We start from the raw sequence: 27572 nt of genomic DNA, 5'->3' as shown, positions 1-27572 counted from the left end.
ATCGAGTTAGTTAGAATTAATACCCTTAGTTACCAATACTAGACTGATAGATGATGTTGGGGTTATACCTTGGATTTCATGGCATTATCAAGAAGAGTAGGCATGATTGGCAATTCAGATGGAACTTATATACATAAAATGAATAAGTAGGAGGTCGTATTCCGAATCACCAATATCTAAATTCAGTAATCAGGCAACTCTGTCCTGTTCAGATCATGGTTCTTTTCGTTGAAGGACCAATAGCTGTATCTATGAGTCTTCAGCTTGTGATAGTGGAAGCTAACGCCACGTCATCAGCCACGTACGGTATTAGTGGAAAGCCTCATCCTTCATTAGGTACATATGGACCGTGCGCATAGCTGCTAACCTTATCTCTTATCAATTAATACAAGAACCCTCCCCACTATCAATTATCAATTATCAATATTGGGAAATCGCTTAGAACCCTGTCACGGAATTTCGCCCACACAATTTCGCAACACCGGCAGAAAAGTCAACTTCTCGATTCCTACCTCTATCAACATCGATTCCGCCATCACACCGTCAAAATGCCTCAGGAAATCGCCGATATCAAGAAGGTATATTTACGAATATAAGACTCTGTTTAATTGAATTTTAGCTAACAATTGAGTTATTTAGTTCATCGAGATCTGCCGGCGGGAAGACGCCAAGTGTACGTGACGAGATAATGAATAGAAGATGGTTGTTTTAGTTTTAGTGCTAGTTCTAACAAGTTCCCTTTTTATAGCCGCCCGGATCAAGAAGAGCAAGAAGTCGTCGCAGACCAAGTTCAAGGTCCGATGCTCCAAGCACCTTTACACCCTAATCCTTAAGGATTCCGACAAGGCCGAGAAGCTAAAGCAGAGCTTACCCCCGAGTACGCATTGACTCCTCGCAAACTAAAGCTTCGAATAATCACTAACATTATAACCATAGACCTACAAATCAAGGAGGTTCCTAAGAAGAACAGGAAGGGCAAGCACACAGCATAAGTTCTGACCACGCGTCCGGGGAAAGGAAAACTACCAATCGCAACTGGGGAAGTCTCAGGGTGATGGACGGATAGGCGTCTACGAACGCGGTCATCGAGGACCAATGGGGAGTGATGCATATGCTCTTGTAGCTGGGCTGGTATTTTCATGAGGCGGCGTCTAAGGATACCTTCCGAATTGATGTTTCTCGAGCACGATAACGCTTGTAGACAATTCACAACAATTGCACAAAATCCCGCGATCAGGGCCATTATTTTCAAACAGCAAAAGAGAACTTCTTATTGTGTGCTTAATCATGTCTACAGGATTCTTTCGTAATGCTTCAAGTCAGTACCCTGCGCAAGGGACAAGAGTGCTGCTGAGAACTGAGGGAAGTCTTTTCCTCCTGCGAATTCAATATGCTTCTCGACACTTGGCCACGAACATGACAGGATAAACTGCTCTAAGTTCTCGTCTTCCTTTTCGATGCGCCACCCGGACTTAATTAGTGGTGTATATCCCTCCAATAGGTGCTTATTCTCAGTCCAAGCCTGCTCAAACGCCTTACGTTTCTCAGCCGGGACGGTCACAGCACTTAAGCTAACGATAGGACTCTTCAACAAGGAGATATCGCCGTTCGGTCCCGATGCGTCGAAGAACTCGGCGTTTTCGAGATGAGAAACAACCGTCTTCTCTAGCGTGAAGTGCTCCTTGAGAGCAGGATAGACGGTCTTGTTCTCGGTGGAAGCTAGCCAAAGCCCATGCTGAGAGACGGATTCCCAGTGCGCCGTGAGGAGGGTGACAGATGGATCTTCGATTTGCCGGAAGAGACCTACACCACGGGCTTCTCTGTCCTTAGGTAAGGTCGAGGTGTTGCGGGCGCACCAGTCATCCAGGACGACTAGGGCTTGGTTCATGGCCTTCTTGGCGTCGTCTCCGGCGGGCCCGTGGGCAGCTGTAAACCATGCTAACTCTGTGACCGTCATGATGACTTATTGATGATATGGTAATGAGATATAAAATTGAACTGATAAATGACTTTTACCTCGTAAAAGGATGAAGAGGTAAGTTGATGACAAACGAGGTTATATAGTATTCTTAGTGTTAGGCCGCGTTGCAGAGAGTTACCTTACCTACCCTACACCGCATTTACCAAATCAAGGACCTAACCTAGTCGGGTCCGTTATGTGTGGGTAATTCCAGGCCGGATTTTAATCAACCTAGAAGAAGCCTTAGGTTAAGTCCAATTATAGTGATCATTGTCGCAATGGTTTTCATATATCAGGTTTATACGTGCAAAACTTCCTGTCACGAATAAACTCGTATGCCGCAGTGGCAATTATGTCAGTTGACGTTCATTTCATATGAAGTTCAAGTTAGAAATCAATGCATCGTGGACCGTTATTTTATGTTTTTATGGATCGCGATTCTTATTAGTTGCCTATCAAGTAGCTATTTCCCCATCGTGTTGCCAAGTCTAAACAACTTCAGTCTATACGAAAATGGTCATATAACACAACAGGGGACAACGCACCATTCTAACAACCAATAAATCTTTATCAACCTAAATCTAAATAGAAACCAACCTGTTCATCTCTCGTTTTTTAAAAATTATGAAAAATAATGGGTAATAATTTCAAAGGGTTGCAAGTGCTACAACAGTCTTCTAGGTTAGTGGTTTTTAAACATTATTTTATCTTTAATAGCGTTGTTAGGCCGTTACTTTCTAAAGAAAGCATGCTTAAGCCTTAATTATTGAGAAGAACGATGTTAATATAGGAAGCTTCCTATATAAAATTAGGAATCTTGACATTCTAGGACCCCTATTCTCCGGATAGCAACTCATGATATCATCCTCGGATTTTATAATTCAGACAGCCTTTCGCCTATCATTACTACGTGTCCGGAATGAGATACCGACGGAAATATTTCTTCTATTTAATTATATCCAAGTACCGTGTGTGCTCGCGTATCATACTATGCAGAGTTGCACTGCCACTTGGAATGGCAGATATGTAGGCTGATTCTGCATATTAATGATATTTGGTGGTATTTATCTCAGCCACCCCCCCCTTTAAAACTCTGGCCATCTGACTATGCTCCGGTCCATACTTTATGTTCACTCATCTACCTAGCTTTAAAGTCCAGCAATGAGAAATTGAGTCTATAAAGTGCTACGGAGTGATGGGAGACCCCTTAGGAGCAGTCGGCTCTATTGTGGGCATTGCCGCTTTTGGCCTTAAGTTCGCAACGACGCTACAAACATACATCGAGGCTGTAGCTGATGCGGAAGAAAGCTTACGGGAGATTGCTCTAGATGTCAGTGAAACAGCGTCCGCTCTAAAACAACTCGAAGACTACATGAAACCCGATCAGAGTGGTCAAACAATTGCGAATGATTCGGGAGTGGAAGACGTTGCACGACTCGCATCGCAGTGCGAGAAAGTTTATACTGTCATCATCTATATTATCGCTAAGGCTGTCGGCGTGCCAAAGGACGACAATGGCAAAGTAACCCTTGATGCATTAGATTTACACAGCTTAGATGCCCCAAGTCGAATGCGGAAGCTCATATGGCCCTTACGAGAATATCGTATTAGAAAGCATCGTGAAGAGCTAAGATGGTTAAAATTTAGCCTACTTTTTCGACTGGGACTCATGGAGCTTGCAAAGAACAAAAAGATGTTCGTATTGCATATAACCTTGTCTTGACTATTGCTGATTTTCTGTACACAGGGGCCCAGCCAGATCCCCCGATGCATATGAGAGGGAGTTAGCCTTGCATGCCAAGGTGGAAAAACTCCATGCTCAAATGGAAGCATATATCAACAAGATAATCTCCCGAAGAAGTGAAAAGAATAAGACTAGAAGAAAATCCTCGGCTGAGTCTTCTTCCTCGAGTAGTATAGGTAAAGTCACATATCGAAGATCGAGCTCTAGGCGAGGACAATCCATTGCCAAAACCAGCGATCATAGCTATACGAGATCCCTATCTAGCGTAGAGGACGCTGATAGAAAGGGGAAGAAACCTTCTTCATTTGGTGGAATTATCGATAATGATTCAAAGATTACGCCTCCAACACATGCTCCAGATGTAATGTAAAATAGCCCACCAACGTCATGTTGCCGTGTAGACTAATATATATAGCGACGGTACTCCGAAAGCACCAGTCGGGCTTCCTGGTAATTCAGTAGTTGAAAACAATAAGGATCCAGAAAATCATACCGACTATCCCAAGCAAACCGAACCCTTTCCACGAATTACAGCCCAGGAAATGCCCGGTGCGAACTCTACAGCTTCTCAAACTCAAACACATCCCCAAATAGACGCCCAAGATTCTCCGGCCAACGCAGACACCAGTCAGCCAGTGGATTGCCCAAGGTCAACAAATGCCAGTAATGATGAGAGGGAAACTCCGCACGATCACACAATAGAATACCCCGGGGGCACGGAAAGATATACGCCCGAACCATCCCGAGGAATCTTTGGCGCTCTTCTGTGGACATCGAACTTATTCAGGAAACGATATAAGCTCGTCCACGACTGGAAGAGCCAGGAGATCGAGGGCTACCTTGTCGAAAGTGACACCGGTACCATCCGCAAGCTTCCCTTCAACCGCCAGGAGCTGATAAACCAAATAACACGCATCACCAAGTCAAAACAGGGTAGCGTGTTGAAACAGTATGCATCACTCACTTCTGCCCAGCGAGAGAGCGTAGATCGGGTGATAGCAGAAGCGAGCCGTTCAAGTCATCGCATGAGGTCCTGCGTGGCAATAGACCAGCAGCTCGGGCGGGGCCAGAGGCAATCTCATATTACCGCATTTTTCTCGCTGTCTGCCGCCCAGCTAGTCCATGTCAAGTTCGGCGCAAACTATTTTCAGTTTGCGTTTGAACTATGTCGTACATGGGAGGTAAGATGTTCTCCCAGTCATCTACTTATTACTACCATAGACAAGTTGAGAAGTGCTCACTTATTTATTTATATTAGGGCATCAACGGACTCATTAGACAGGTCGTATGCAATATAAATACTATTAATTCTCCCTTGATACAAGGCATGTACGAGCTTAGGGGCCTTGACGACAAAGTTATCTCACGTGAGATGTGGTGTACCACTGTCCATCCTGGCCTCGTTGTGTTTATAGCCATCTTCGAGCCTCAAGTGTCGCATAATAAGGCATCCCATGGCGCGACTCAGTCCGATCAGGATATGAGGCTTCAACACATAGTACAAAATTGTTGTTTGGCGGTTGATCACATAATGCTAAGTTCGCGTCCGGGGGTTGATCACAGAATACTGAGATGGATTAAGCATATGTTTTCCCGTCGCTCTAAGCACGACCAAGAGCCACTTGAAGGAGCGTCTGAAATTCATACGCTGTCAGAGTCGTCGCAGGCCGACAGCATCGGGAGCATTGAGCACTCCCAGCCAGGTGATGTAGGGACTGAAGAGACGGAAGAAAATAAAAATGAGAGGGGAGAGATCGAGAGAGAAGAGGAAGACGACGAAGAAGACGTCGACATCATTAACTTCGAGGAAGAAGAAATGAATGCAAGACTTGGATTAGGCGTCCAGTTGGGCATGTGGACCACCGTGTTTGACACCGCGGAGAATAACAAAGATGGCCAGGACGGATCCTAACTTAAGAACTTGAGTTTTGCTTTCCGGGGCAGCGTAACAGGTACTACGGCCATTGTCATACAATCTTACTATTAGAACTCGAGTCCGTAGAATAAATCTGTAACAATGCATATGTATTCAATATATATACTCACATGCCTAACGCAAACGCATGTGCACAAGGGCTATCTACAATTTTTCAGAAGCGAAGAGATCCATCCCTCAACTAGGAGGTGCGGCCGACAGTATGTATAAAAACCCATTCCCATTTTCTAGCCACGGCATTAATAAGCTATCACATGATTCTTCCCGAGAAACCACAAGCTCGCACGACCTAGGTCATAAAGGAAATGGAGCTTAGAAGGCGAAGTACATGATTCCGCTGGCGATAACGAGAGCCGCCACGCTGGCACCGAGACGAGCCTCGGCGCGGGCACCGGCGCCAGGGGCAACGGGAGTAGCGGTCGCGCTGCCGGAGGGGGCGCTAGAGGGGTAGCCCTCGGGGACGGAAGAAGGTCCAGTAGGGACCTGACCACCGGAAGACGGGCCAGTGGGAGCAGGGGTGCTGGATCCGGGAGGAACGGGGGTAGTAGGGCCACCAGTGCCGGTGGGAACGGTAGGGTAGCCAGTTCCCGAAGACACCGGGGGGGCCGGGGAAGAGGAAGAAGGCGGGGCGGCGGTCTCCGAGCTGGAGGGAGACTCGGTAGGGTAACCGCCGCTAGAGCTAGAGCTCGGGGCCTCAGTGGAGCTAGAAGGAGACTCTGTGGGGTAACCACCGCTAGAGCTGGAGCTGGAGCTCGGGGCTTCGGTGGAGCTAGTCTCCTCAGAAGAAGAAGACGGCGACGGCGCCGTTGGGTAGCCGGAAGAAGAGCTGCTGGTGGGTTCAGGGGTAGGCTCAGGGGTGGAGGAGCTAGTAGTGGGCTCAGTTGGGCCAGAGGCGACGTCGGCGCAGAAGGTGTCGATGCCCTTCATGACACTGCCTGTATTCGGTATTAATTTTCCATTATTCTCTTTCATATTATATATAAGTAGACATACCATAGTCGGTTGCGGAGCAATCCCTTCGCAGGCAGATCTCACCGTCACGCTTGACGGTGTAGACGGAGGCGCAGATGCAAGTGTTGTCACCCTCATCGCAAGTGGTGTGCTTGTCGACGGTCTCAGTGATACACGGGGGTCCGCAGGCTGGGACGTAGTCAGCTACGTTGATGGCAGCGGCGACGGCCGCAAGAGCCGGAAGAACGAGCACGCGAAGAGGTGCCATTATTAAGTAACTGGTAGGTTTTGTTGGGTATATTATTCCTTAGGATAAGTAGCGAGCGAAAGTTGTCGAAGCGAGCGTGTTTATAATTCGAAAAACCCTTTTCCTGATATTTACAGGTGAATCACCTTTGCTACCTCAGTATACAGTTGAATATGTTAAATTACAGTTGAGAAACTAGGTGGATGGGAGGAGGGTTGTTTTATAGATGGGAATCGGGATATGTGCACTTTCTTAGAAGGTCGGTAGAAGATGGGGCTGATCTACGTTCGGCGATAATGTACCTTACGGTATAAGGTATAAGTATAGATGATCGACAACGGGACGTAAATAGAGATTGCTCATGACAGGCCTAATTGCCCGAAACTTCAAACTAACCCATGTTCCTTTTCGCCTGCCGGTGCGGTACGAAGAGGCACATGGGAAGTAAAGCTTGTACTATTGTAATAGGTTTAATGTTGTAATGGGGAGATCATGGAATTTGGAGAAAGCCACATTCTTCCCTTCTTCCCTTCTTCCCCCTTAAATTGGTTAGATTGGACAAGATAGAGTTACGTACCCAAGTATACACCAGGTATAATCCAGGAAGGTAGGTGCAGCTTCAACTATGAGTGGTCGAAGTTACAGGGCTTTTAGCAACCAGGCAACTTAGCAAGTCACACCAACTAGAATTAATGACCACTTAATGCGCGGTTGCGTTGTTCACATTAAAGTTTTTTTCGCCCCTGCCGTCCCTGCATTTAGACGATAGAGCCAACCACAGCCCGTATATGACCCGACGTGAGCCAAAATACCTTGTTTCAACATCCCGATCTGGCAGGTGGAGTGCTTGAAACGCACCGAAGGAACAGCCCATACCTTACTCTATTGGCCTAGTGTAACGTGCCATCGTTTACCCCGGACTCACTATTTTTTACTTCTTTTCACTATTTTATCTGAATTTGTACTACCGCTTCATCAATACGGTACCCTCCTGAACCCTCCTAACCTCCTTCGCCTGCTCCATCTACACAGGGAGGAAGCGGGAGGAGTCAACGCCTCCTTATTGGTCCCAGAATAGCAATTTGCGCGCCGCAGACTAACAGAATAAATTCTCTACATAGTCCACTTCAAATACACAACGGAAGAAAGTGACGATCTTTTCTATTGTCAGCTTGTCTCCTTCACGTCTGTTGGATTTGGTTCCCATGTAGGATTATAACTTCTTTCATCCCTCAACTTTTTTTGCATTTATCTGTGTTGCTAGTTATTAACCAGAAAGCCAACAAATTCAGCCATGTGAAAGTATCGTATTCCTAGCTTAGCTCTGAATCAAATCGTGGCTGTTTAGGCTTGGCTCGCATTGTGACAGCCTGTTGGAGTGGTAAAAAGTAACGCATTGCGCCGCAGCCACATATATATATCCACTCGTATACTAACATATTTATATTGTTGTTATAATGGTCAGGTCTTGGTGGAGGTTACATCCGTGCGCCTTCATGCCTCGTAAAATAGACCAACTGATCTTTTTAACAATTCCTAAGCGGCTGGCCAAGAGTATAATAATGTTATAGTCTATACCTCGTATACGACGTCATTTGACTAGCATAATCATAAATAGAAGCCGTCGTAAAAAAATATGTTGCTAACGACGAGAAATGCTATCCTTCTAGAAAAATTACGAGCAAGGACTTGGAGGTACAAACGTTACATGGCTACCTAGCAATGGGCGTGAGGCCAAATCGGGCACCAAAGCAGCAATAACGTTAGGTAATTATCCGCTCCATAAAGAAAATCAACTTTGCCATAGGTCTAGTTCTACCATGGATCGTTCCCAACGACCTGTATGTACGACCACATACCGAATATTGTCTTGGCGGGAACAATTCGCCTTTCAAAAGCGGGGGAAAGGTCGTGATGGTGATCTGTTGGTGAGATTTACTGAGAAGACGACAGAAACGGCAATGAACCCATGCCATCGCCTGGGTGGTCTCACCCTCGGGTCATGTGAAGTGGCCAGTGACGCAGCGATGTACTATTTCGGCCACAAGTAGTAAGGTGATCTACAAAATAACTTCCAGAGGACCAGATAGAATATAGGAAATTAAAAAGTCATATCGTCGATCATCACTCTGACAACTCTCAAGTGAACTGCCTACCTAACTATGGACGTGTCGCCACATAAGTCGGTGAATATTCTAAGAGCCATGCGAGGTCTCAGGCATATTTAGGGCTAGTTCGTATTCTATGTACTCATCCGTCAAATAAGATATATATCTTGCGAGGTAGCCCCGTCTTCTTCCAACCCTATGGCAAAAGTTCATTTCTTCCGTACTATAATCCGTCTTCCCGCAGTCCGTAAACGTTTTGTTATATCTTTGAATAAAACCAATGAGCTACAAGACAAACTTGTCTATCCAGGTACATGTATGAAAGCTCACTTACCATTAGTGGATATTATGTAGTTTTTTAGATAGAATTAGGTACACTCGACGATAAACTACTTAATTTCACAATGGTGAGATTAACATAACGATCATAATCGAAATGGCCTGAAAAGTTTTAACCCGTGGTGTCTTCTAAGGGATGATGGGGTTAGCAGTATCATCATTAGGAATGCTTGTAAGGATACGAGTAGGGGGTTAAAATATAACGTAGTCTTTGTATGAGTGGCTATCAACCTATCTAAGACTAGACTACTAATAGTGGAGAGTATTTCACTTTAGGCACTCCAATGGTCGAGGGAGTCTAAATATACCACTTTTCGAGATAGGATGAAGAGCCGCATGAAATAAAGGGGTTCCTCAGTTCCAAAACACGAATTAAATGATACGACACAACATAATACGGGCCTCGGCAATAGCATAAGAAATACCATAAAAACATGGCACCTTAACTAATCTGAATTCTCTACGAGATTCTCATAAAACGGAAAGAAAAATCTATAGGTAGTATGTACCTCTTAGGATAATAGGCATGAGTGAGGAGGGGGCAAAAAGAAAAAGGGAAACAATGCGATTATAGCGTAAAGACTCAATATTATAGATGGATGATATTATAAAGTAGCTCATAGAGAGGTAGCCAGACTTTGCTATATTTTATGTCTTGATAGAAGAATTATTAAAAAAAAAATTATAGCGCCTACTTATTATCAAGTAGTCACAGATAATACACCTGTTATACAGAGCATATATAGCGGTCAACACCATTATACAGGTTTATTTAATGTATTCTCTAAGTAACTGGGTAGCTTAGGGCGAGACAGCTTCTTGGTAGGTTGTAATTACCCATACACCTTTTTGATTACCCCCCCTTCCCCCCTATTAGAGATTGGGTGAAGATACGCATAAAAGCCTCCGAGATGTAAGATACGTGTATAATTTTCAAGTTTATGTGCAAGCGTGTTGTTCCTCTAATAAGAATTACACCCCTTAAGCCATTAAGTTGACTTATATGAACCGACTACCACAATCGTCCGTGCCCAATATACGTTATAGAGCCACGACAGCGCGGAACTTACTCGAAGCTTGCGTCAACTTTCCATGAGGACACCTGGCAACATATATACATTTAGCCGACCCAAAGTAGATTTATAAGTCTAAAGAACAGTATAGTATTGTAACAAACGATCAATGGCCAGGTTGGTACGGCCTAGCGAATCATTCAAACTCTCCGCCCTACCTAAGAACTACCACTACCATATACTTACCGCATACTTATGCAGTATTGTTACGAATGATCGCTAGGTCCTGGGGTTCGATTCCCTAGATGGCTACTCCCTATTTTTTTTAATTGGGTTTTTTCTTTTTTTCATATTCTTTTTTTCATATGTACCTATTTAATTATACTTATAGTAGATTTATCGCCATTGCTTATTAGCAATTATGAATCGTATGATACATAATCTAGTTAGTTAATATCTCTGTAGTATTTCTGGAATTTTAGGTAGCTCATTTAGAATCATAGCATCAGGGCCGTCTTGTGATAGATACGGATAGGACCTTGGCCGTTCGTTATTTGCTTGATATATAGGTGGATATAAGATGTGTTCGCTAATGATATTTCCCTATTCACATATATTTTGGTTTAAAAATCATTTTTTCAACCTTGGAAATATATAATTCTAGTTGATGATGATAACGTCTACGTCTATTATCTGCTATATGCTACCTACCTAGGTGGATACAACGCGCATCTATGGCGCTCTTAGACGTCTAGAGTACTCCTTGGGGGGAACAGAGCCAGAGGATCGCCTGATATAGGAAAAAATATATAATTCCTGTTATTCGGTATCCTTCCCAAAATTGGCATGCGATCTGTTGATGGCGAACAAACGATAAACTTCAGCTGGTAATGTTCTTCCCCCTGACACGAAATCTTTATAGCTACTGGGATGTTATGAAATGCTAGCAAATGCTATATATACGCCCCCGAGAATTTACAAAAATAAGGAACACTGCGTGGTCCTGATGCCAGTGACGTATACAGCCTTGCCAAATCTCCCGATCTTAGAAAAGTGAACGTCGTGTAATAATGACCTGTTAGATATGATAACTCCAACCGCAGCCTTCCGCCCGCGCAACTTCCCCTCAATTCCAAGATTGTACTATGTAGCTTTCCCCGGTCAAGAAGTGAGTCGCTTCAAGTGATTGGGTTTAAGTGACTGATTGGAAGGGAACATGCATAATATTGACCTAATTGAACCCGCGTTGGATACGCGTTTGAGTAGCCGGTTGGTGCCACGACCTCCAACCAGATGAATCGAAATCCAGGTATGGTCGCACAACATAGTTATAGGCGGGACAATGATTTCGAGTTGAGGCCTCGAGTTGAGGCCACCAGAAGACCTCGATTCATATAATTTAATACCGACTCCCAATCTTTAGGCAACATGATGGTTTCTTGGTAAACCAGTGAGAATGGGGCGTAAGAAAGCACCTGGAAGGCTGGGGATGGACCCGTACTCGAAATTACTCCATCGATTCTATGAACCCCTTATTCTGGCTAGAGTCCTCGGACAGACACGAGGAACACATACCTCAGCCCCTCAACATGACGAGAGTCAATCTGGACGTAGAAGGCTGCTCAGTAACCTTTCTTACCTTTGCGACTATGATAAGGGAGGCGATACGACTTCTTCCATTGCTCTTGAGGACACAGACGAATGCTACATATTCTGGATCGCGTCAAATACAGCTCGGGCGGGCATCAGGAACTTAGGTGGGTTAAAAGAATTGCTGAAACAAATACATCACATCATTAAGCTTAAAGAAGAGCAAAGGAGTCCCTTTGAGGTTAAATTCACCCGCGCATGGGTAGATTTTGCTGAGAAGAGGGTGAAGAAGGAGGTCAAGTTGCTATCAAGGGCGATAAATGAGTGCGAAGGATATATCAGCAAGGAAAATTCCGTACCAGGTTGGTTCTAACTGCTTACCCAGTTGCTTAAATCAAGCTATATGGGTACTTACACTAAATCTTGCAGATTCCCAATTAGTCAAATGGCTACAGCAATTCATTCCTGCCAAAGGGAGGTCTGTAGCTGACGTTTGCTTCCAAGTTTATGATCAACGAAAGACACCAGAGTTTCGTTCACTGGAGGGTAAAACTTACTCCGGTAATGGAAACATCGATCCTAGAAAATATGAGTCCCTTTTCGCAACAGTACGTCATCGTCTAGGGCGATTGGCTAATCATGTCCGAGCACCAAAGAAAGTTATCGAAGATTCACTGGAATTGGGCCACCTATTCGATGTGTACAAGATTTGCTTGGTTAACCCACCACCGATTAACGAACCACCCAAGGCGGACTCTCTTACCGAGCTTCACAGTATCCTCAAGCGGATGTTGCCGGCCAATGACCCAAATTGGAGGAATATACAGAGGCTCTAGTATCTCTAGATCATAAGTTCCAAATCACAAGACGAATCCGCGGAGAATATGACAATAAAAACTTACAACTGCGCGTCCACGCGGAGGTTCAGATTCTAGAACATTTCTATACGAACCAACTCCGCTACGTTGATAATGATCACTACATTGGATGCAGCAAGCCAGCATGTTATTGCTGCCACCTCTACTTCCGGCATCACAAGTCTAGTCCCGTGGAACCGGTATCACATCAGAAGATATATCTGAATTGGGGAGTACCGGCGCTGCCCGAGGGATCTAGAAGTCCGGGCTACAATATGCAGCGAGATCTGATGAATAAAATGTTGGAAACGATTAGGAAAGATGCCCTGGCACAGATCATACAGAAAGCAGGACCGCTCACATGGCACCCCGATTCGCTGACGGGGATTACTATTTCAACCATGGCACTTCCTGCGGAGAAAGTCCACCTTGAAGAGAGTGTTCTTGAAAGACAGTTAACAAGTTCGAGTTATGGTGTGTTTCACTATTTATTCACCCTTGAGACTACTGCAAGAAACTAATATACGCAGACTCTATTATGCCGGAAATCATTCCCGTCATGGACGCACAGTCACGGATCGCTGAAGAATGGAGTAGCTCATCCCTCGACAACGATGATTCGTCGACCTGTGAGCATCAAGGGGAGGCTATAAGTGAATTTGACTCCGATTCCGACTCTGATGGCGGGGTATCTTTGTAATGTTGTGACTTTATGGCATAAATTACCTTTTATAGGACGCCATGTGAGGATAGGCTTGGTTGGCTTGCAGCTTCATGCCATTGAAATATATTATCTTAATCTCGTAGGGAATGTCACGTTAGGCCTGCAACTGATTTATCGGAAACGGTCCTAAGTATAATATAAATGTTAGTTAGTTATCTCATATCATCCGATTGAAGATTGAAGATGAGATAATTCGAGGTTAATGTTGGTGTTGCAAACTTTAAGTTTATTAAAAGATCTTGTCATTGTCTTAGATTAGAATCATCAATAAGTCAATATGCTGTCAGTTATACATAGGTACATCAGTCGGTAATATACCCTGTTGGGCAAGGTCCGAGTCGGAAGGCGTGGCCGAACAGGGATATTTTCTTCTGGGGACCTTCTGCCAAGAGTGAGACCGGCAGCCAATTCTTCCTGTTGTGTTCTAATTGGTTCATTATGACTGGTTCTGCTTAAAAAGGCTACGTCTAGGTTCCCACTGATTCCCATTGCAGCGGCGTCTGGGTTGCTATCGGTACCCTGGTCAGGTACACGGATACATCTATATCAAATTGGGATAGTGGAGCTTTGACTAGGTACTTTGACTCGTCCTTGCTTGTCTTTGCTCGTCCCTTCTGCCCTCTAAGCAATAAAAAGGGGTGGGAAAATTTCCCCCCCTTGCTTGCCAGCTCTGCAGCTTTGCGCCCACTTTGATTACCTTACATTGATGTCCAACATCGCAGTATATCTCGTCTCCGATTCCTACACCGATTCTTATCAACTCTACTTATCAACTCTGCAGCTCCTTCAATTCTATAAATCAGTTATATCAACTTGCAGTGAATGTAGCTTACTGAAAAGAAAGAAGTGTGATCGCATTTCCTTGCGTCCTTGTGTCCTTGCGGTACCTACATACATAGCATAAGGAGCATAATAAGCACCAAAATGCGACATAACCAAACATAATTAGGAAGAGCCTTACCGAGATTACGACTAATACTACCTACACCTCTATTCCTTTTATTTAATTATCGATACCGGTATCATCTCATTCCTACATCGCACGACTCGAACCTAAATCTTTCTTTTCCTTTTCCGCTCGTTTGACTCTAGACGCTTGCAATCCCAATCCGGTGCCGCTCATACTTTTTACGCCACTCATCGGTATCTGGCGTATATTTATTAGATAACTTACGTGGGGTTCTGTTCCTGCTGGGAGCTAGCTAATCTACCTAAGGTATCTATCGTCCCACAAGGAATTCTGCAGCAAAAGTAGTCGCATAGCGTAAGAGCTTAGGGGGGAGCATCTTGGAAGATATTCTATTAATCAAACGATTTCACAACGACTTTTACTCCAACAATCCCTAACAGCGCAACCTCGGAAATGTCCAACGGTATCAATGGTTTTCATAAGGAGATTGAAACACTCCATATAAACGGCAATGGAAATAGTACGAACGGTACAAATGGGCGATCTGCGTCAGAGGAGAATGACAAGAAGAAAAAGCGAATGAGTCGCAAGCTCTCCAGTCCTATGATGCCGTCCTTTATGGTCTCGGCTCCTGGCAAGGTCATCGTCTTTGGCGAACATGCAGTAGTCTATGGCAAGGTATGATACAACTTGCTTTCTCAGTACCTAGTTACTTCTTTGCGCACAAGTTCACAAGATATATAGGCCGCTATCGCTGCCTCCGTCTCGCTCCGCTCCTACCTCCTAGTGACGCATCTCTCCAAATCGAAACGTACAGTAACCATGCAGTTTCCCGACATCGACCTTATCCATACGTGGAATATTGACGAATTACCATGGGACATATTTCAACAGCCTTCTAAGAAAAAGTATTACTACGATCTTGTCACATCTCTCGACCCCGATCTCGTAAAAGCTATTCAACCTCATCTTGCAGGCATCTCGCCAGGGAAGTCAGAACCCGAGCGAAAAATACACCAAAACTCCGCCGCCTCGTTTCTATACTTGTATCTGTCACTAGGATCGCCAAAGTCCCCAAGCTGCAGGTATACCCTTCGTTCGACAATACCGATTGGGGCTGGTGTTGGGAGCAGCGCGTCGATTGGCGTCTGTCTAGCTGCTGCTATGCTGTTACAAATTCGTACGCTATCTGGTCCGCATCCCGACCAACCACCTGAAGAGGCTCGTCTACAAGTGGAAAGGATAAATAGGTGGGCTTTCGTGGCCGAGATGTGCATACACGGCAATCCTTCTGGCGTTGATAATACAGTTTCTACACATGGCAAAGCTGTGGTGTACCAGCGAACGGACTATAAGAAACCGCCAACGGTGACACCGCTATGGGACTTTCCCGAATTGCCATTACTCCTAGTGAATACTAAAACACCAAAGTCTACGGCTGCCGAAGTGGCCAAAGTCGCGAAGTTAAGTGGCACGCACCAGGAGCTAGTGGGAACGATTTTGGATGCGATAGACAAGGTCACCAGAAGTGCGGAGAGTTTAATAGAGGAGGAATATTTTGACAACGAGGAAACGGAGAGTCTACGGCGCGTAGGAGAGTTGATGACAATCAACCATGGTTTACTTGCGTCTTTGGGCGTTTCGCATCCTCGCCTCGAACGAATACGAGAACTAGTCGACTACGAAGGGTTCGGATGGTCGAAGCTTACTGGTGCGGGCGGTGGCGGTTGTTCGATATCGTTAATGAAGCCGGATATCCCTCAAGAAGAGCTGGATAAGCTAGAACACAAACTCGACATGGAGGGATACCAAACATTCAGGACGACTCTTGGTGGAGATGGTGTCGGCGTGTTATGGCCGGCAGTGTTGAAGAACGGCCTAGACGAAGATGAGGAAGGCGGCATGGAAATCGATCTTGAAGGTTTCCTGAATGCACCAGGTAATGATGGTGTGGAGAAGATGGTTGGTGTATCTGGGGGTTTAGACGGAGCTGAGAGGGAAGGCTGGAAATTCTGGAGGGTCGAGAGCCAATGATGAGATTATGGAATAATGGGAGGCGGCTTCGGGGAAATAGTTGCTTCTGTGGATCGTAGGAGTATGGACTGCGGGTATACTAACGGTGTATTCGGGGCTCTCGTTCCGGTTATATCTGATATAATAATTATAGAGAAGCATCGATAAAACGAAATCGATAAAAGGGAACATTAATGAATGAGTAGCTCGGTCACGGTTTATACATGGAAAATGGACCTATGTAGGTATCTAAGGATTGTAGGGATAAGTACCTACTAGGTAGGCTTAGGGGATTTACTAGAGCAATATTTTAAGTTTAAATATTAATAAGACTAATCATTGGCCAAACGCGCCTGTCTTTTATAAAAAATAAAAAGTTGGGTATATGAGGTAGGTTCTTAAAGGTGGTTTGTACTTGCCCCTCCATCCCTTTATATGCAGGTCTATAACTAGTGGAATTTTGTTGTCATCAGCCTTCATTTCTGAGTCTCCAATTTAAAGGTATTTATCTGATTTATCTGAACCCCACCATTTATACAACATCGCAGCCATGCCTCCAAAGAACAAAGGAGGTGCTAAAGCCAAAGCACCCGAACGTATATTATTCTCATTTATTTATCATTATTATACGTATGTTTTAGAATGGTTGCTAATAAGTAAATCGGTTAGCAGCGAAGCAAGAATCTCCGAAACAACCCCAGACCATCAAAGAGCTCGAGTGGCAGTGGTACTACGAGACGAATCCTTACCAGAAGTCCTTCGAAGAGCTTGGTCTCCATGGCATGACCCCAGCTGATCGACAAGCCTATCTCAACCAAGAATATCTAAAACCGGGCGCTGCCAAGACCCTCTCCAACAAAGCACAAAAGGAACTGTGGAAGCAGCTAAACGAAGCCAACGTTCCTCTACGCAGCTTACCCCGGCCGCGCGATCACCAGTGGGGCCGCGACAAGAACGGCCGCGACGTCGGCGATTATACCGTTGAGGAGTACGAAGCCCGCGAGGCGAAGAAGGTTAAGCTTCTATTGCTTCTAGACGAAAGCTCAGCTTTTAAGGTCAAGCGCGCGAAAGCCGACGAAAACAACCCCGACAACGAGAAGACATACACTTGCACTTGCACCGAAGGACGTAGATGCTGAAATAGCTAGGCGGAAAGAGATGTCAAAATTACAGTACGACCTATACGGCGCCAAGATGGATCCCTACGAGCTGGATCCAGACTGGGATGACGTCGTACCGATACCTCAGATCGAGCCCGAGGGAGCGCTTGCCGCTATTGCGTATCCGGATGAATATTCTGAGGGTATGTGTAAATGGACGCGGCTTTGCTAGGATATGCTTGGATTATAGATACTAATGGTTTCCCAGCTATGTCCTACCTCCGTGCCGTTATGGCAGCGAAAGAGTATTCACCCCGATGCCTCAGACTAACCGAGCGCATCATATCCTTAAACCCGGCACACTATACCGTCTGGCTGTACCGGTTCTCTATTGTACAGGCTCTAAACATATCGATCCTAGACGAAATCGACTGGCTCAACGAAGTCTCTCTCGCACACATCAAGAACTACCAGATTTGGAACCACCGGCAACAGCTGATGGAACACTACTACCCGACGATCGTGACGGTGCCCTCAGAGGTAGCCGACCTAGCTAACAGCGAGCGGAAGTTCCTAGAGAAGATGCTCCGGCTAGATACGAAGAATTACCACGTATGGAGCTACCGGCAGTATATAGTGCGCAAGCTGGGGATATGGGGCGACGCCGAGCGGCAGAGCATAGAGACCCTGATCCACGAGGACGTACGGAACAACTCAGCCTGGTCGCACCGCTTCTTCGTCGTATTCTCAGACCCGGCGTACGCGACACCCAACTCGCACGCCACGGAGCACGACCCGAAGATACCGGATGATGTCGTCGACCGCGAAATCAAGTACGCCCAGCAGAAGATCGAGCTCGCGCCGCAGAATCAAAGCCCCTGGAATTACCTCCGCGGGGTGCTAGTCAAGGGAGGCCGGAAGTTGGTGACCGTAGGGGATTTTACAGAGCAGTTTGTTACGAAGCTAAGCGATGCGGAAGCAGAGGAGGTTCGGAGTTCGCATGCCTTAGACTTGCTAGCAGATATATACAAAGAGACAGGGGAGCTGGAAAAAGCGGACTTGGTACTTAGACGGCTAGGCGATAAGTGGGATCGCATTCGGCGCGGGTACTGGGAGTACAGGCGGAAGCTACTAAAGGAGGACCAGCGTTAGAGAGAGCATGGCCAACCTGTAGCTTCGCTATGGGGGCGGGTGGTGAAGCTTCATGAAGATTGGGAGAGGGCGATGAGTAGAGGAGAGGGGAGGGGTGAGGGTGATGAATAATATCCTTAGAATAGGTAGAGTTATTCTGAAGTTACTATCTAAGGTATCTACTTAGGTAGGGCCGTTGCGATGCATTTAAATCTATGAATGAAGACGTTGATTTTATGAGATTTTATGAGATTTAAGAGTTGTTGTTGGTACTAGACTTGTTTTGAGAGAGGGTTGGGTTTATCTATCCCCCTTTTTTTGACATATCCTCGCCTTCTATAATCTCAACACCTATGATAGTTCTTTCCCTTCTGATTTTCCTTGGAGATATATGCTGCCTTTTTTTCTTCCTCTCTTTCCTTCAACTGCCTTATGATTCTTGGATAGTTACTTAAGTTGTAGTCTCACAAGTTGGTCACATTCCTAAGCTAAAACCCATAGGTGGTAAAGCGATATGTAGTTGGCGGTGCACCAGCCTCGTTTAGACCTCTGTTGTAATGTCCCATTCACTAGGATAGATGGATGCATGTCTACCACCCACGGCCCTTGCAGAGGCTGCCTTATCTACCGTAGCACACAAAAGCATTGGTAGGTATAACGCAAACCCACGGCTTCGCTCCGTTTGCGGCGTTTGCTTCATCCCTCTGTCCCTCCCTCCCTCATCCAGTTCCCCCCTTACAGAGCGCGAAAGTTCTGGCTAACGATAACCCACTTCCTCAGCCCGCGGGACGCATTCCTCCCCCAAGCCTCCCAATGCGGCACTAGTAGAAACGCCTCGTTGAACGGCTTCTCGAGGGGCTCGTTGTCGTCCTTGCCGGTATTACTTACCCCCCCTCCACCTCCAACACCTCCCCCTCCCCCTACAGCCGCCCCCGCCCCCGTCGCATCCCCAACCTTCCCGTCCCCATGCCCCCTCCCATACCTCACCACGCCGCTAACCTGAACCGCGAAGCTCAGCCTATCGCCGTTGCGCACGGCGGCGGCGGCAGTAGCGTCGCGGCCAGCTCCAGCTCCAGCGCCGAGTTCCGGCTCGCCGATCCGGAAGCACGGGTTCACGGGCTGCGCGTCGAAGGACGCGATGTCGTAGGATACGGGGCCGCCTTGCGTTTCTAGCAACGCCTCGTACGCGGACGCGTCGGGAACCAAGAGCCCGTTTATGCTGATGTCGGGCTTGACGCCGGCGGCGGTCAGGCGCGCGGATGTAGAGGCGTAGAAGTTGTTGATGGGGCGGCGCTTGCTGAGGGCTTCGTAGAAGTGGTCTACGAAGGCTTGGGCGGCTGGGGGCGTGTTAGTAAGGGGGGTTGTGAGATGAGATGAGATGGGATGGGTGAAAATGAGAGAGCTGGGTTGGATAGATTAGATTAGATAGGTAGGTTACCTTCGCTGGCTACTTTAGCCTGAGTCTCTGGGCTTGGTAAGGCCATTTTTGACGGAGCTGGAGGATCTTGATGAGATCTTCGCCTCTGGTCTGGGTTAGTGGTTTGCGACCCTTCGCTCTTATAAGCGATGAGCTGAGTTGGGTGGTGGATGTATTTATTGAGCTAAGCCTAGTTTTTGATTTCACAAATTACTAGGATTTGGGGTTGTGAAAAATAAAGAGTAATTAAGGCTTAGTCATTCGATGTTATACAATGAGATATGAGTGTGAACTTTGGAAATTAGACAGGTTGGAGTTGTTAGGATTATGTTATTGAAGGTTTAATCGCAGGGACGACGCTTGAGTGAGTGAATCAAAGGATGAGATATCATGAAAACAATCAATTTTGCCACACTGTGAGATCCATTCCCTTCTTGGTTGTAATAGCTGCTAAATTTAACTAGCAGTACAGTCTTAGTTACACAAGTAAACACTGTATACGTATCTCTCAGCAAGAGCAATTGCCCATCGTTTGCATCGAAACTTTCTATACCTTTTAATATTCAAATTGTCCATCTATCTTATCACTTACCTTACAGCCAAACCCTCTATATTCGACTTTGTGTAAATTCCCACTTCCTCCATAGGCCAAGTTATAAGATATCTATACTCCAGCGGCACCAACTCCTCAATCTTTACCAGCAGCGGCTTGACCCTTTCCTTAAGCCACCACCTATCCTCCACCCGGTGCAGTAAAACACACCAAAAAGCCATTATGAGAAGCGCCGCCGGACGTCTTGCGGCGAGATCATCTCCGATCCGCTGCTGGTTCATAAAAGGCGGGAACCTAAGAGCCGCATTCTTCCGATTGAGCGCCGTGTCCGCCTGGTCCGACAGGTAGAAACTCAGACGAAGCTTACACATGACCTGCGCGTATTCTCCCTTATGCTCGGGCGCGACGGGGAGTTCCTCGCTCAAACCGAGAAGTCTCGCGTCTGTAGGTCCGCCGCTCAGCTCTTCGGGTTTAGGTGTCGATAGATCTCCCAGAAGCACGCGCAGAGGGGATTTCATAATAGTAGGACCGTGCTCCACGGTGACTGCCGCAGTTCCATGGATTAAGACCAGCCATTCGGCTAGAGACCCGGTCTCCTCGTTGAAAAGCAGCGACAAGGCGTCTTTTGCGGCGGCGAAGTGATACGGTATAAATAGACACGAGCAAGCAAATAGCGGGAGGGCCGTCTCCGCCGAACTAGCAGCCAGGGCTTCGCGAAATAGGGGGATAGCTCTGGCTTGATGCTCGGTAGCTACGCGCTCTAAATATTTCGCGTGTTCCGGGGTGGCAGATCGGAGGTGCAGCGCCGCGACCGCGAGGATCTCATGGAGAAGATAGGGATGCCGTGTCGCGAGATCGGGGATGAATTCTCGCCAGACTGCTATCGATGCGCTATCATCGGCCTGCGCGGTCGATGTGGACTTGATAAAGTGTTGATACAGACCGAAGTCGGTAAAGGTAAACGACGGCTCCTCGTAAGATCGTACTATCACTTCCGGCGTATTTGAGTCCGGTCTATTATTCCCGGGTGACGACGTCGACACCAAGCTACACGGAAGCTGTCTCTTGGCGCAATATGAGCACGGTTGCTTCTCGTCGCATTTTACCTTTTTGATTTTGCATGTGGTACATCCGGCCCGGCTCTTGTGGTGATATCTCCGGGACGAGGATGACATTTTTGGGTTAAGTTCATCTCTGCCGCATCTTGGGAGGTTTTCATATATTAAAGTTATTAAATAAAGATTTCTATCAATATTCTCACTGTCTATCAGAACATTATACAATGATACGTACAAGGGTTACAATCCTTACATGTAGAGAGGTATGATGTTTGACATTTAATTGGATCGGGTCTCTTTATGCATTTACTAAGAGATATTATACGGAAAACATCCGTTTCCCCGCCGTCATAGTAATAACAGCCCGAAAACCATCAAACTTAAAGTGAAGAAGGGTTTCTAAGTGAGAATGGTAGAGCGGTTAACTTATAGACTGAACATGAAAGAATATACTCATTAACTACCATTGATTCATACATACAGGTAGGCGTTTAAAATGCTACTCATTACTGACTATCTCTAATCGCTCTTCATGACGACTCCTTGCGAATATGCCAATGAAAATGTCCTGAATAACCTTTTCGGGTCTGCTATCCAACGTTGTACCTCATCCCAAATTCTACGTAATCCTTCGCCGCCGTCGCCTCCGAACCGGTCTCTCAACTGCGCGTAGCTATAGAATCCATCCATCCCCAACTGTTTTAGAGACGCATATGGGCCGTCACGTACGTAGAGCGATTTCGATATTTGGACGGAACCTTTCTAGCTATTCCTCTGCTACACCCCAAGCTTCATATTTAAGACAAGGGTGTTTGAACAATATCTAGGATACAGAGTGAGTCACTAGAGCTATATGATTGCCTTAAGGAGACTATGGCTATCGACAAATGAAGAATACACTGATCACAACAAGCAGTTATGCCTGCTTTAGAAGCTTGAACGTCGCTGTCTCCTAGATCGCATATGGCCATATTATTATTAGACATTTAATATCCTTCCTTGTATAGCCATACTAGGTATGTGAATGGTGCCTTACTGAGGTCCGAGGCCTGTTCCACGAAGCTATTCTGGAAGTCCCTACTCGGAATTAGGGCCAGGGGAAAGGTTATGGTCGGAACTTATATTTAGCAATCACCTAAGTTTGTCCTCTCTGAATATAAAATAGCCAATTTAGGGGAAAAAAACCTTTAACACACCTTTGAAGTGTTGAAAATGTGCTCATCTCAATTTGCCAACAGTAATATAATCTAACTCGCCGTTTTCCTAAGAGACAATTCGTTTTCTTCGCATAACGGTATGTAAGTGGCAAATAGCTAAACTAAGCTACAGAAGTAAATGTATCAACCATTCTTAGTTCGCCAGATTTAAAGTTAGTGGAATTCAGGCCCCATCTTACGCCTTGAATTTAGCTCTATTCGTAGAGCATGCATAGCCAGTAGGAAGAGAAAGTAATTTGAAAATTTCGATTGGAATTTATGGTTGTAGTTGTAAAGTTGTAAAGTCCTAGGTTAAGTCTAAGACTCGGATCTGAATAACCTTTATTTAGGAGTGCCATCCCACTTTCCTCGTCCGTACCTTCTATCCAACTCCCCATTGAAAACTTTAAGACATCGACTACAAATGACGTAGTAAACCCAGTACTGTTATATTTATATCAGTTAACATATTTAATGATGTATTTAAACATATATAAGAAGGCGCTTAGATAGTCGTCTAAACTACCTATTCATTACCAATAATAAGCTCGTAAAGATCACACCCAAGCATCGAAACGTAGCTAGATCCACGACTCTCGATAGCGCAGTGTCTAAACTAGTCTTGTGAGTATATCCAATACTACTAAGCAAGCATGTGCTGCTATAATCGCGTTTCCCGTGATCAAAGTTCTGGAATATCCGTGGCGAGTGCTCATTCGGTATAAGCTACTTGCTAGATCAACGCTAGATAGCGTAGTGCTATTCTTTCTTCCTCTTCCCTCTTCCCGTAGTAGAGTCGCAAGATGTCTCGATCTCGCGCCTATCGTCTTATCTACCTATAATCCTCGCATTTCCCTCACCATTTTTAAACGGCTAATACGTCTAGATCTTAAATGCGGGTGCCCCGATACTGGAGCGACGTTTATAGTCGACTCTACAATATATCGTTTCTAGAGCCTTATGATTTCTATGCATGTCGGATCGTGGCGTTTATTTCGGGAAGTGCCATAGGCCTAGTCGTTCCACCACGCTGTATCCCATGCCTAAGAAGTCGCACAGCTGGACCCAGTTCTCCCCTGCGAACTCGCCTTTAGCGCAAGCACATCCAGCTCTAGAATTTTGCGAGAGCGCTTTTCCCTTGGCGAAGAAATTCCGAGCCGAAAGCACGTAATCTTCTTCCCCTATACGTTGACTACCTCGTGGTAAATGAACTTAGCGTCGGGTGGATCGAGCGATCTCTGCGGAGCTGCATGTTCGACGTTATACTTCGACGTAGGTGTTTGATGCGCTGTCTGGTCCAGTATGTCTGATTCGAGGTCTAAAGACTGTATCCTAATGTGTTTAAGGCTTTACTGAGAGCGATTGTTGCTGGCGGCGACTGCTTAGGATATAGACGGATGGAGATACGTGGTGGTGTTCGAGGCGAATATGCTCGAGGCAAGCATGCCAAGCTCGAATGGCAGTGTGAACTTCATAGTCGATTTAGATCGTGGATAACGATTGACTTTGAATATCGTTCTATTCGGCGAGCGTGTATTTCCTTTTTTTTAAGGCAAAAAAGAATAAACGTAGCCACTGTGAATCTGGGGGAAGGGTATCTCTATATGTCGACCAGCATAAGGGGGTTTATTTCTACGGGTAATCTTATTATAGGATAGGGTCTGGTCCCATGGCCCACCTGAAACTGGGGAGTAAAAGTCGATAGAACGCTAACATACGTGGTGTTATCTCGTATCAGATCCATCGTTGAAATACTTAGATATTATGGCCCAGTAAAGAGGTGTTCGGTGTCCAGATCTCAGGCTGTTATTCGCACCTGGCCTCAATCTGTGTTATCCCCCTAAGGCACTGCCACAGTAGACAGCTTCAAAGGGGGAATTCAAAGCCAATTGGTCCCTTCGTTCTTCATATTGAGAAGAACGATATTGGACACACACTTTTCAAATTTTTGTTGCGCTTCGGATAGATCGTCAGGGATAGTCTAGATTTTGTCCGATACCTTCCCATAACGGATGGTTTAGGGTCGCGTTGTGCAGGTTGTGCTGTAAAGAAGCGGGACATGATCCGATTTACTAATTTCAATTCAGCTCAGCCCCGTTTCTCGCTTCATCATCATCGCCCTCAGATATTAATAGGGGTCTGTGTACCTGTGTACATGCAGGTAAGAGTCCGAACAGGGATCATTCTATCGAATCTGGTAGCATATGGATATGATTGGTTGAATCGAAAGGATTAAGACAAACTTTAAACTAGATTTATGAGATGCACCGAAGTGATGAGGTACGTACTGTACATATAAAACCACCTGTTTGGTTAACTTTGTCACAACCTTAAAACATGCCACATAGGAAAATGCATATAACTTTTAAGAATTTCTTATCGATCCATAAGCATTATTTCCTTTATATGATTACTTACATGGCACATTTATTTTTAAATAAAAGCAAAATTAAAGTTAAAAAAAAAGTGTTAGTTAACGGTAGTAATTAATAACATTACGGTTATATAATAAAAATGTAAAAAATATAATATTATTAACGTATAATATCGTATAATATTATATAATACCGCATAATTAATCAATTATATGTATATTAAAAAATGGTTTTTTTTTATCCGATATATTAATATTAAATTAAAATAATATTAATAATAAAATATTTATTTAAAGTTATTTTACGTTAAATTTAATTAATTAATTAATTTTATTTTATTTTAATTTTTATTTTAATTTTAATTTTTATTACACCCTTCCATTTTTCTTCTTTTCCCTTCCTTCTTCCTTTTCTAACTTCCCATATCTTCTTTTTTTCTCCATCCCTCTTTCCTCTCCCTCCCTTCCCTTTTCTCTTCTCCTTCCTCCTTCTTTCTTCTCTCCTGCGTATTATACGCATTGTTGGATAGACAAGGTTTGCATGTAACACAAAAAGGTATCATATATATGATAGGTAAAAGTTGTTATTGATGATGTTTAATACGTATTTTAATCGTGGATTAAAATACGTGGGAATATATATAAAATGAGTGGGTTTATCCCACCTAAATTACATGACCAACGTTCCCACACGCATNTGTACCTGTGTACATGCAGGTAAGAGTCCGAACAGGGATCATTCTATCGAATCTGGTAGCATATGGATATGATTGGTTGAATCGAAAGGATTAAGACAAACTTTAAACTAGATTTATGGAGATGCACCGAAGTGATGAGGTACGTACTGTACATATAAAACCACCTGTTTGGTTAACTTTGTCACAACCTTAAAACATGCCACATAGGAAAATGCATATAACTTTTAAGAATTTCTTTATCGATCCATAAGCATTATTTCCTTTATATGATTACTTACATGGCACATTTATTTTTAAATAAAAGCAAAATTAAAGTTAAAAAAAAAAGTGTTAGTTAACGGTAGTAATTAATAACATTACGGTTATATAATAAAAATGTAAAAAATATAATATTATTAACGTATAATATCGTATAATATTATATAATACCGCATAATTAATCAATTATATGTATAATTAAAAAATGGTTTTTTTTTATCCGATATATTAATATTAAATTAAAATAATATTAATAATAAAATATTATATTTAAAGTTATTTTACGTTAAATTTAATTAAATTAATTAATTTTATTTTATTTTAATTTTTATTTTAATTTTAATTTATTATTAAAACTTAAATTTTAATTATATTTTAAATTAAATTATTAATTTTATAAATTAAAATAAATATTATTTATTATATAAAATAAATATTTAATATAAATAAAAGTTAAAAATTTTATATTATAATTACATAATTATTTAATTATATAATGCGTATTATACGCATTGTTGGATAGACAAGGATGTTGCATGTAACACAAAAAGGTATCATATATATGATAGGTAAAAGTTGTTATTGATGATGTTTAATACGTATTTTAATCGTGGATTAAAATACGTGGGAATATATATAAAATGAGTGGGTTTATCCCACCTAAATTACATGACCAACGTTCCCACACGCATATTACGTATTATATGTATAATATCGCATAATTAATTAATTATACTATAACTTACATTTTTATTATAATAAATATTAATAATTATTACGACGTTTTATTTTAAACAAATATTATTATTATACTTACGTAAAAAAATAATTTAATCGGTATTCCCTTATTTTATTTTAACTTTAACGCGTATTTAAACTTATATTTATTACATCGAAATTATTACATATATAATAAAAATTTAAAAAGTATTTCGAAATGTTAATTTAACTATTTAAGTAACATACCATTAATATACCTAATTTTACATACAGTTGCACATAATACTGTATAAATCGGAAACATTACCTAAGTGGTTAGGTAACGATTATGTATAACGGGTGGCCAGCATCGGCAATCGACGGGTAACCGAAGCCGTTCCCCAGTTTCGGATCCCCGTCGTTTCCGTAAGCCCTAAGCGGACACCCGTAGCTTTGCATTAGACCCTGGGCCTTATCAACGGGACCTGCAGTGTTACCTTACCCCATGTTCCCATTGGACATAATTACGCATACGCCTTAATGTCATAGCTGCGTATAGCTTCGTCCGATACAGGAAGAAAGTATAATGCTTTTATAGGGATTTAATAGACGGTGATGGAAGAAATTAGATTCGTTCTTGAGAGTGTTTAAGAAGAAATTTTGCTTATATTCTTGTAAGGATTTTCGGGAGAAAAC

General features: G+C 44.0%; 9 protein-coding genes across 9 annotated transcripts; 5 read left to right on the top strand and 4 right to left on the bottom strand.

Moving 5' to 3' along the window:
- Nucleotides 1–548: 548 nt before the first annotated feature.
- GL218_09486 (60S ribosomal protein L38) lies at nt 549–992 on the top strand (the record flags this gene model as incomplete). Its single annotated transcript, XM_033586322.1, has 4 exons — nt 549–578; nt 640–673; nt 749–877; nt 937–992. The coding sequence occupies 4 exons, from the start codon at nt 549–551 to the stop codon at nt 990–992; spliced, it is 249 nt and encodes an 82-aa protein (XP_033437658.1).
- A 299-nt stretch (nt 993–1291) lies between these two features.
- On the bottom strand, nt 1292–1957 carry GL218_09485 (uncharacterized protein; the record flags this gene model as incomplete). The annotated part of the gene is made up of 1 exon (XM_033586321.1): nt 1292–1957. One exon carries the CDS (start codon nt 1955–1957, stop codon nt 1292–1294), a length of 666 nt encoding a protein of 221 aa, XP_033437670.1.
- Nucleotides 1958–3155: 1198 nt separating this feature from the next.
- GL218_09484 (uncharacterized protein) lies at nt 3156–3683 on the top strand (the record flags this gene model as incomplete). Its single annotated transcript, XM_033586320.1, has 1 exon — nt 3156–3683. The coding sequence occupies one exon, from the start codon at nt 3156–3158 to the stop codon at nt 3681–3683; it is 528 nt and encodes a 175-aa protein (XP_033437671.1).
- A 2269-nt stretch (nt 3684–5952) lies between these two features.
- On the bottom strand, nt 5953–6859 carry GL218_09483 (uncharacterized protein; the record flags this gene model as incomplete). The annotated part of the gene is made up of 2 exons (XM_033586319.1): nt 5953–6575; nt 6634–6859. 2 exons carry the CDS (start codon nt 6857–6859, stop codon nt 5953–5955), a joined length of 849 nt encoding a protein of 282 aa, XP_033437672.1.
- A 7973-nt stretch (nt 6860–14832) lies between these two features.
- On the top strand, nt 14833–16413 carry GL218_09482 (Mevalonate kinase; the record flags this gene model as incomplete). The annotated part of the gene is made up of 2 exons (XM_033586318.1): nt 14833–15057; nt 15124–16413. 2 exons carry the CDS (start codon nt 14833–14835, stop codon nt 16411–16413), a joined length of 1515 nt encoding a protein of 504 aa, XP_033437659.1.
- Nucleotides 16414–16942: 529 nt separating this feature from the next.
- On the top strand, nt 16943–17531 carry GL218_09481 (putative prenyltransferase alpha subunit protein; the record flags this gene model as incomplete). Its single annotated transcript, XM_033586317.1, has 2 exons — nt 16943–16988; nt 17062–17531. The coding sequence occupies 2 exons, from the start codon at nt 16943–16945 to the stop codon at nt 17529–17531; spliced, it is 516 nt and encodes a 171-aa protein (XP_033437673.1).
- A 55-nt stretch (nt 17532–17586) lies between these two features.
- GL218_09480 (Protein farnesyltransferase/geranylgeranyltransferase type-1 subunit alpha) lies at nt 17587–18644 on the top strand (the record flags this gene model as incomplete). Its single annotated transcript, XM_033586316.1, has 2 exons — nt 17587–17695; nt 17761–18644. The coding sequence occupies 2 exons, from the start codon at nt 17587–17589 to the stop codon at nt 18642–18644; spliced, it is 993 nt and encodes a 330-aa protein (XP_033437660.1).
- A 714-nt stretch (nt 18645–19358) lies between these two features.
- GL218_09479 (putative nuclear transport factor 2 domain-containing protein) lies at nt 19359–20107 on the bottom strand (the record flags this gene model as incomplete). The annotated part of the gene is made up of 3 exons (XM_033586315.1): nt 19359–19493; nt 19623–19960; nt 20062–20107. 3 exons carry the CDS (start codon nt 20105–20107, stop codon nt 19359–19361), a joined length of 519 nt encoding a protein of 172 aa, XP_033437662.1.
- Nucleotides 20108–20628: 521 nt separating this feature from the next.
- GL218_09478 (uncharacterized protein) lies at nt 20629–21768 on the bottom strand (the record flags this gene model as incomplete). Its single annotated transcript, XM_033586314.1, has 1 exon — nt 20629–21768. One exon carries the CDS (start codon nt 21766–21768, stop codon nt 20629–20631), a length of 1140 nt encoding a protein of 379 aa, XP_033437661.1.
- Nucleotides 21769–27572: the final 5804 nt, after the last annotated feature.

The sequence above is a fragment of the Daldinia childiae genome, assembly GCF_008694065.1.
Source record: "Daldinia childiae strain JS-1345 chromosome Unknown Scaffold24, whole genome shotgun sequence".
Lineage (NCBI taxonomy): Eukaryota > Fungi > Ascomycota > Sordariomycetes > Xylariales > Hypoxylaceae > Daldinia > Daldinia childiae.
The sequence above is the reverse complement of the archived record's forward strand: the minus strand, read 5'-3'. Positions and strand labels throughout refer to the sequence as shown.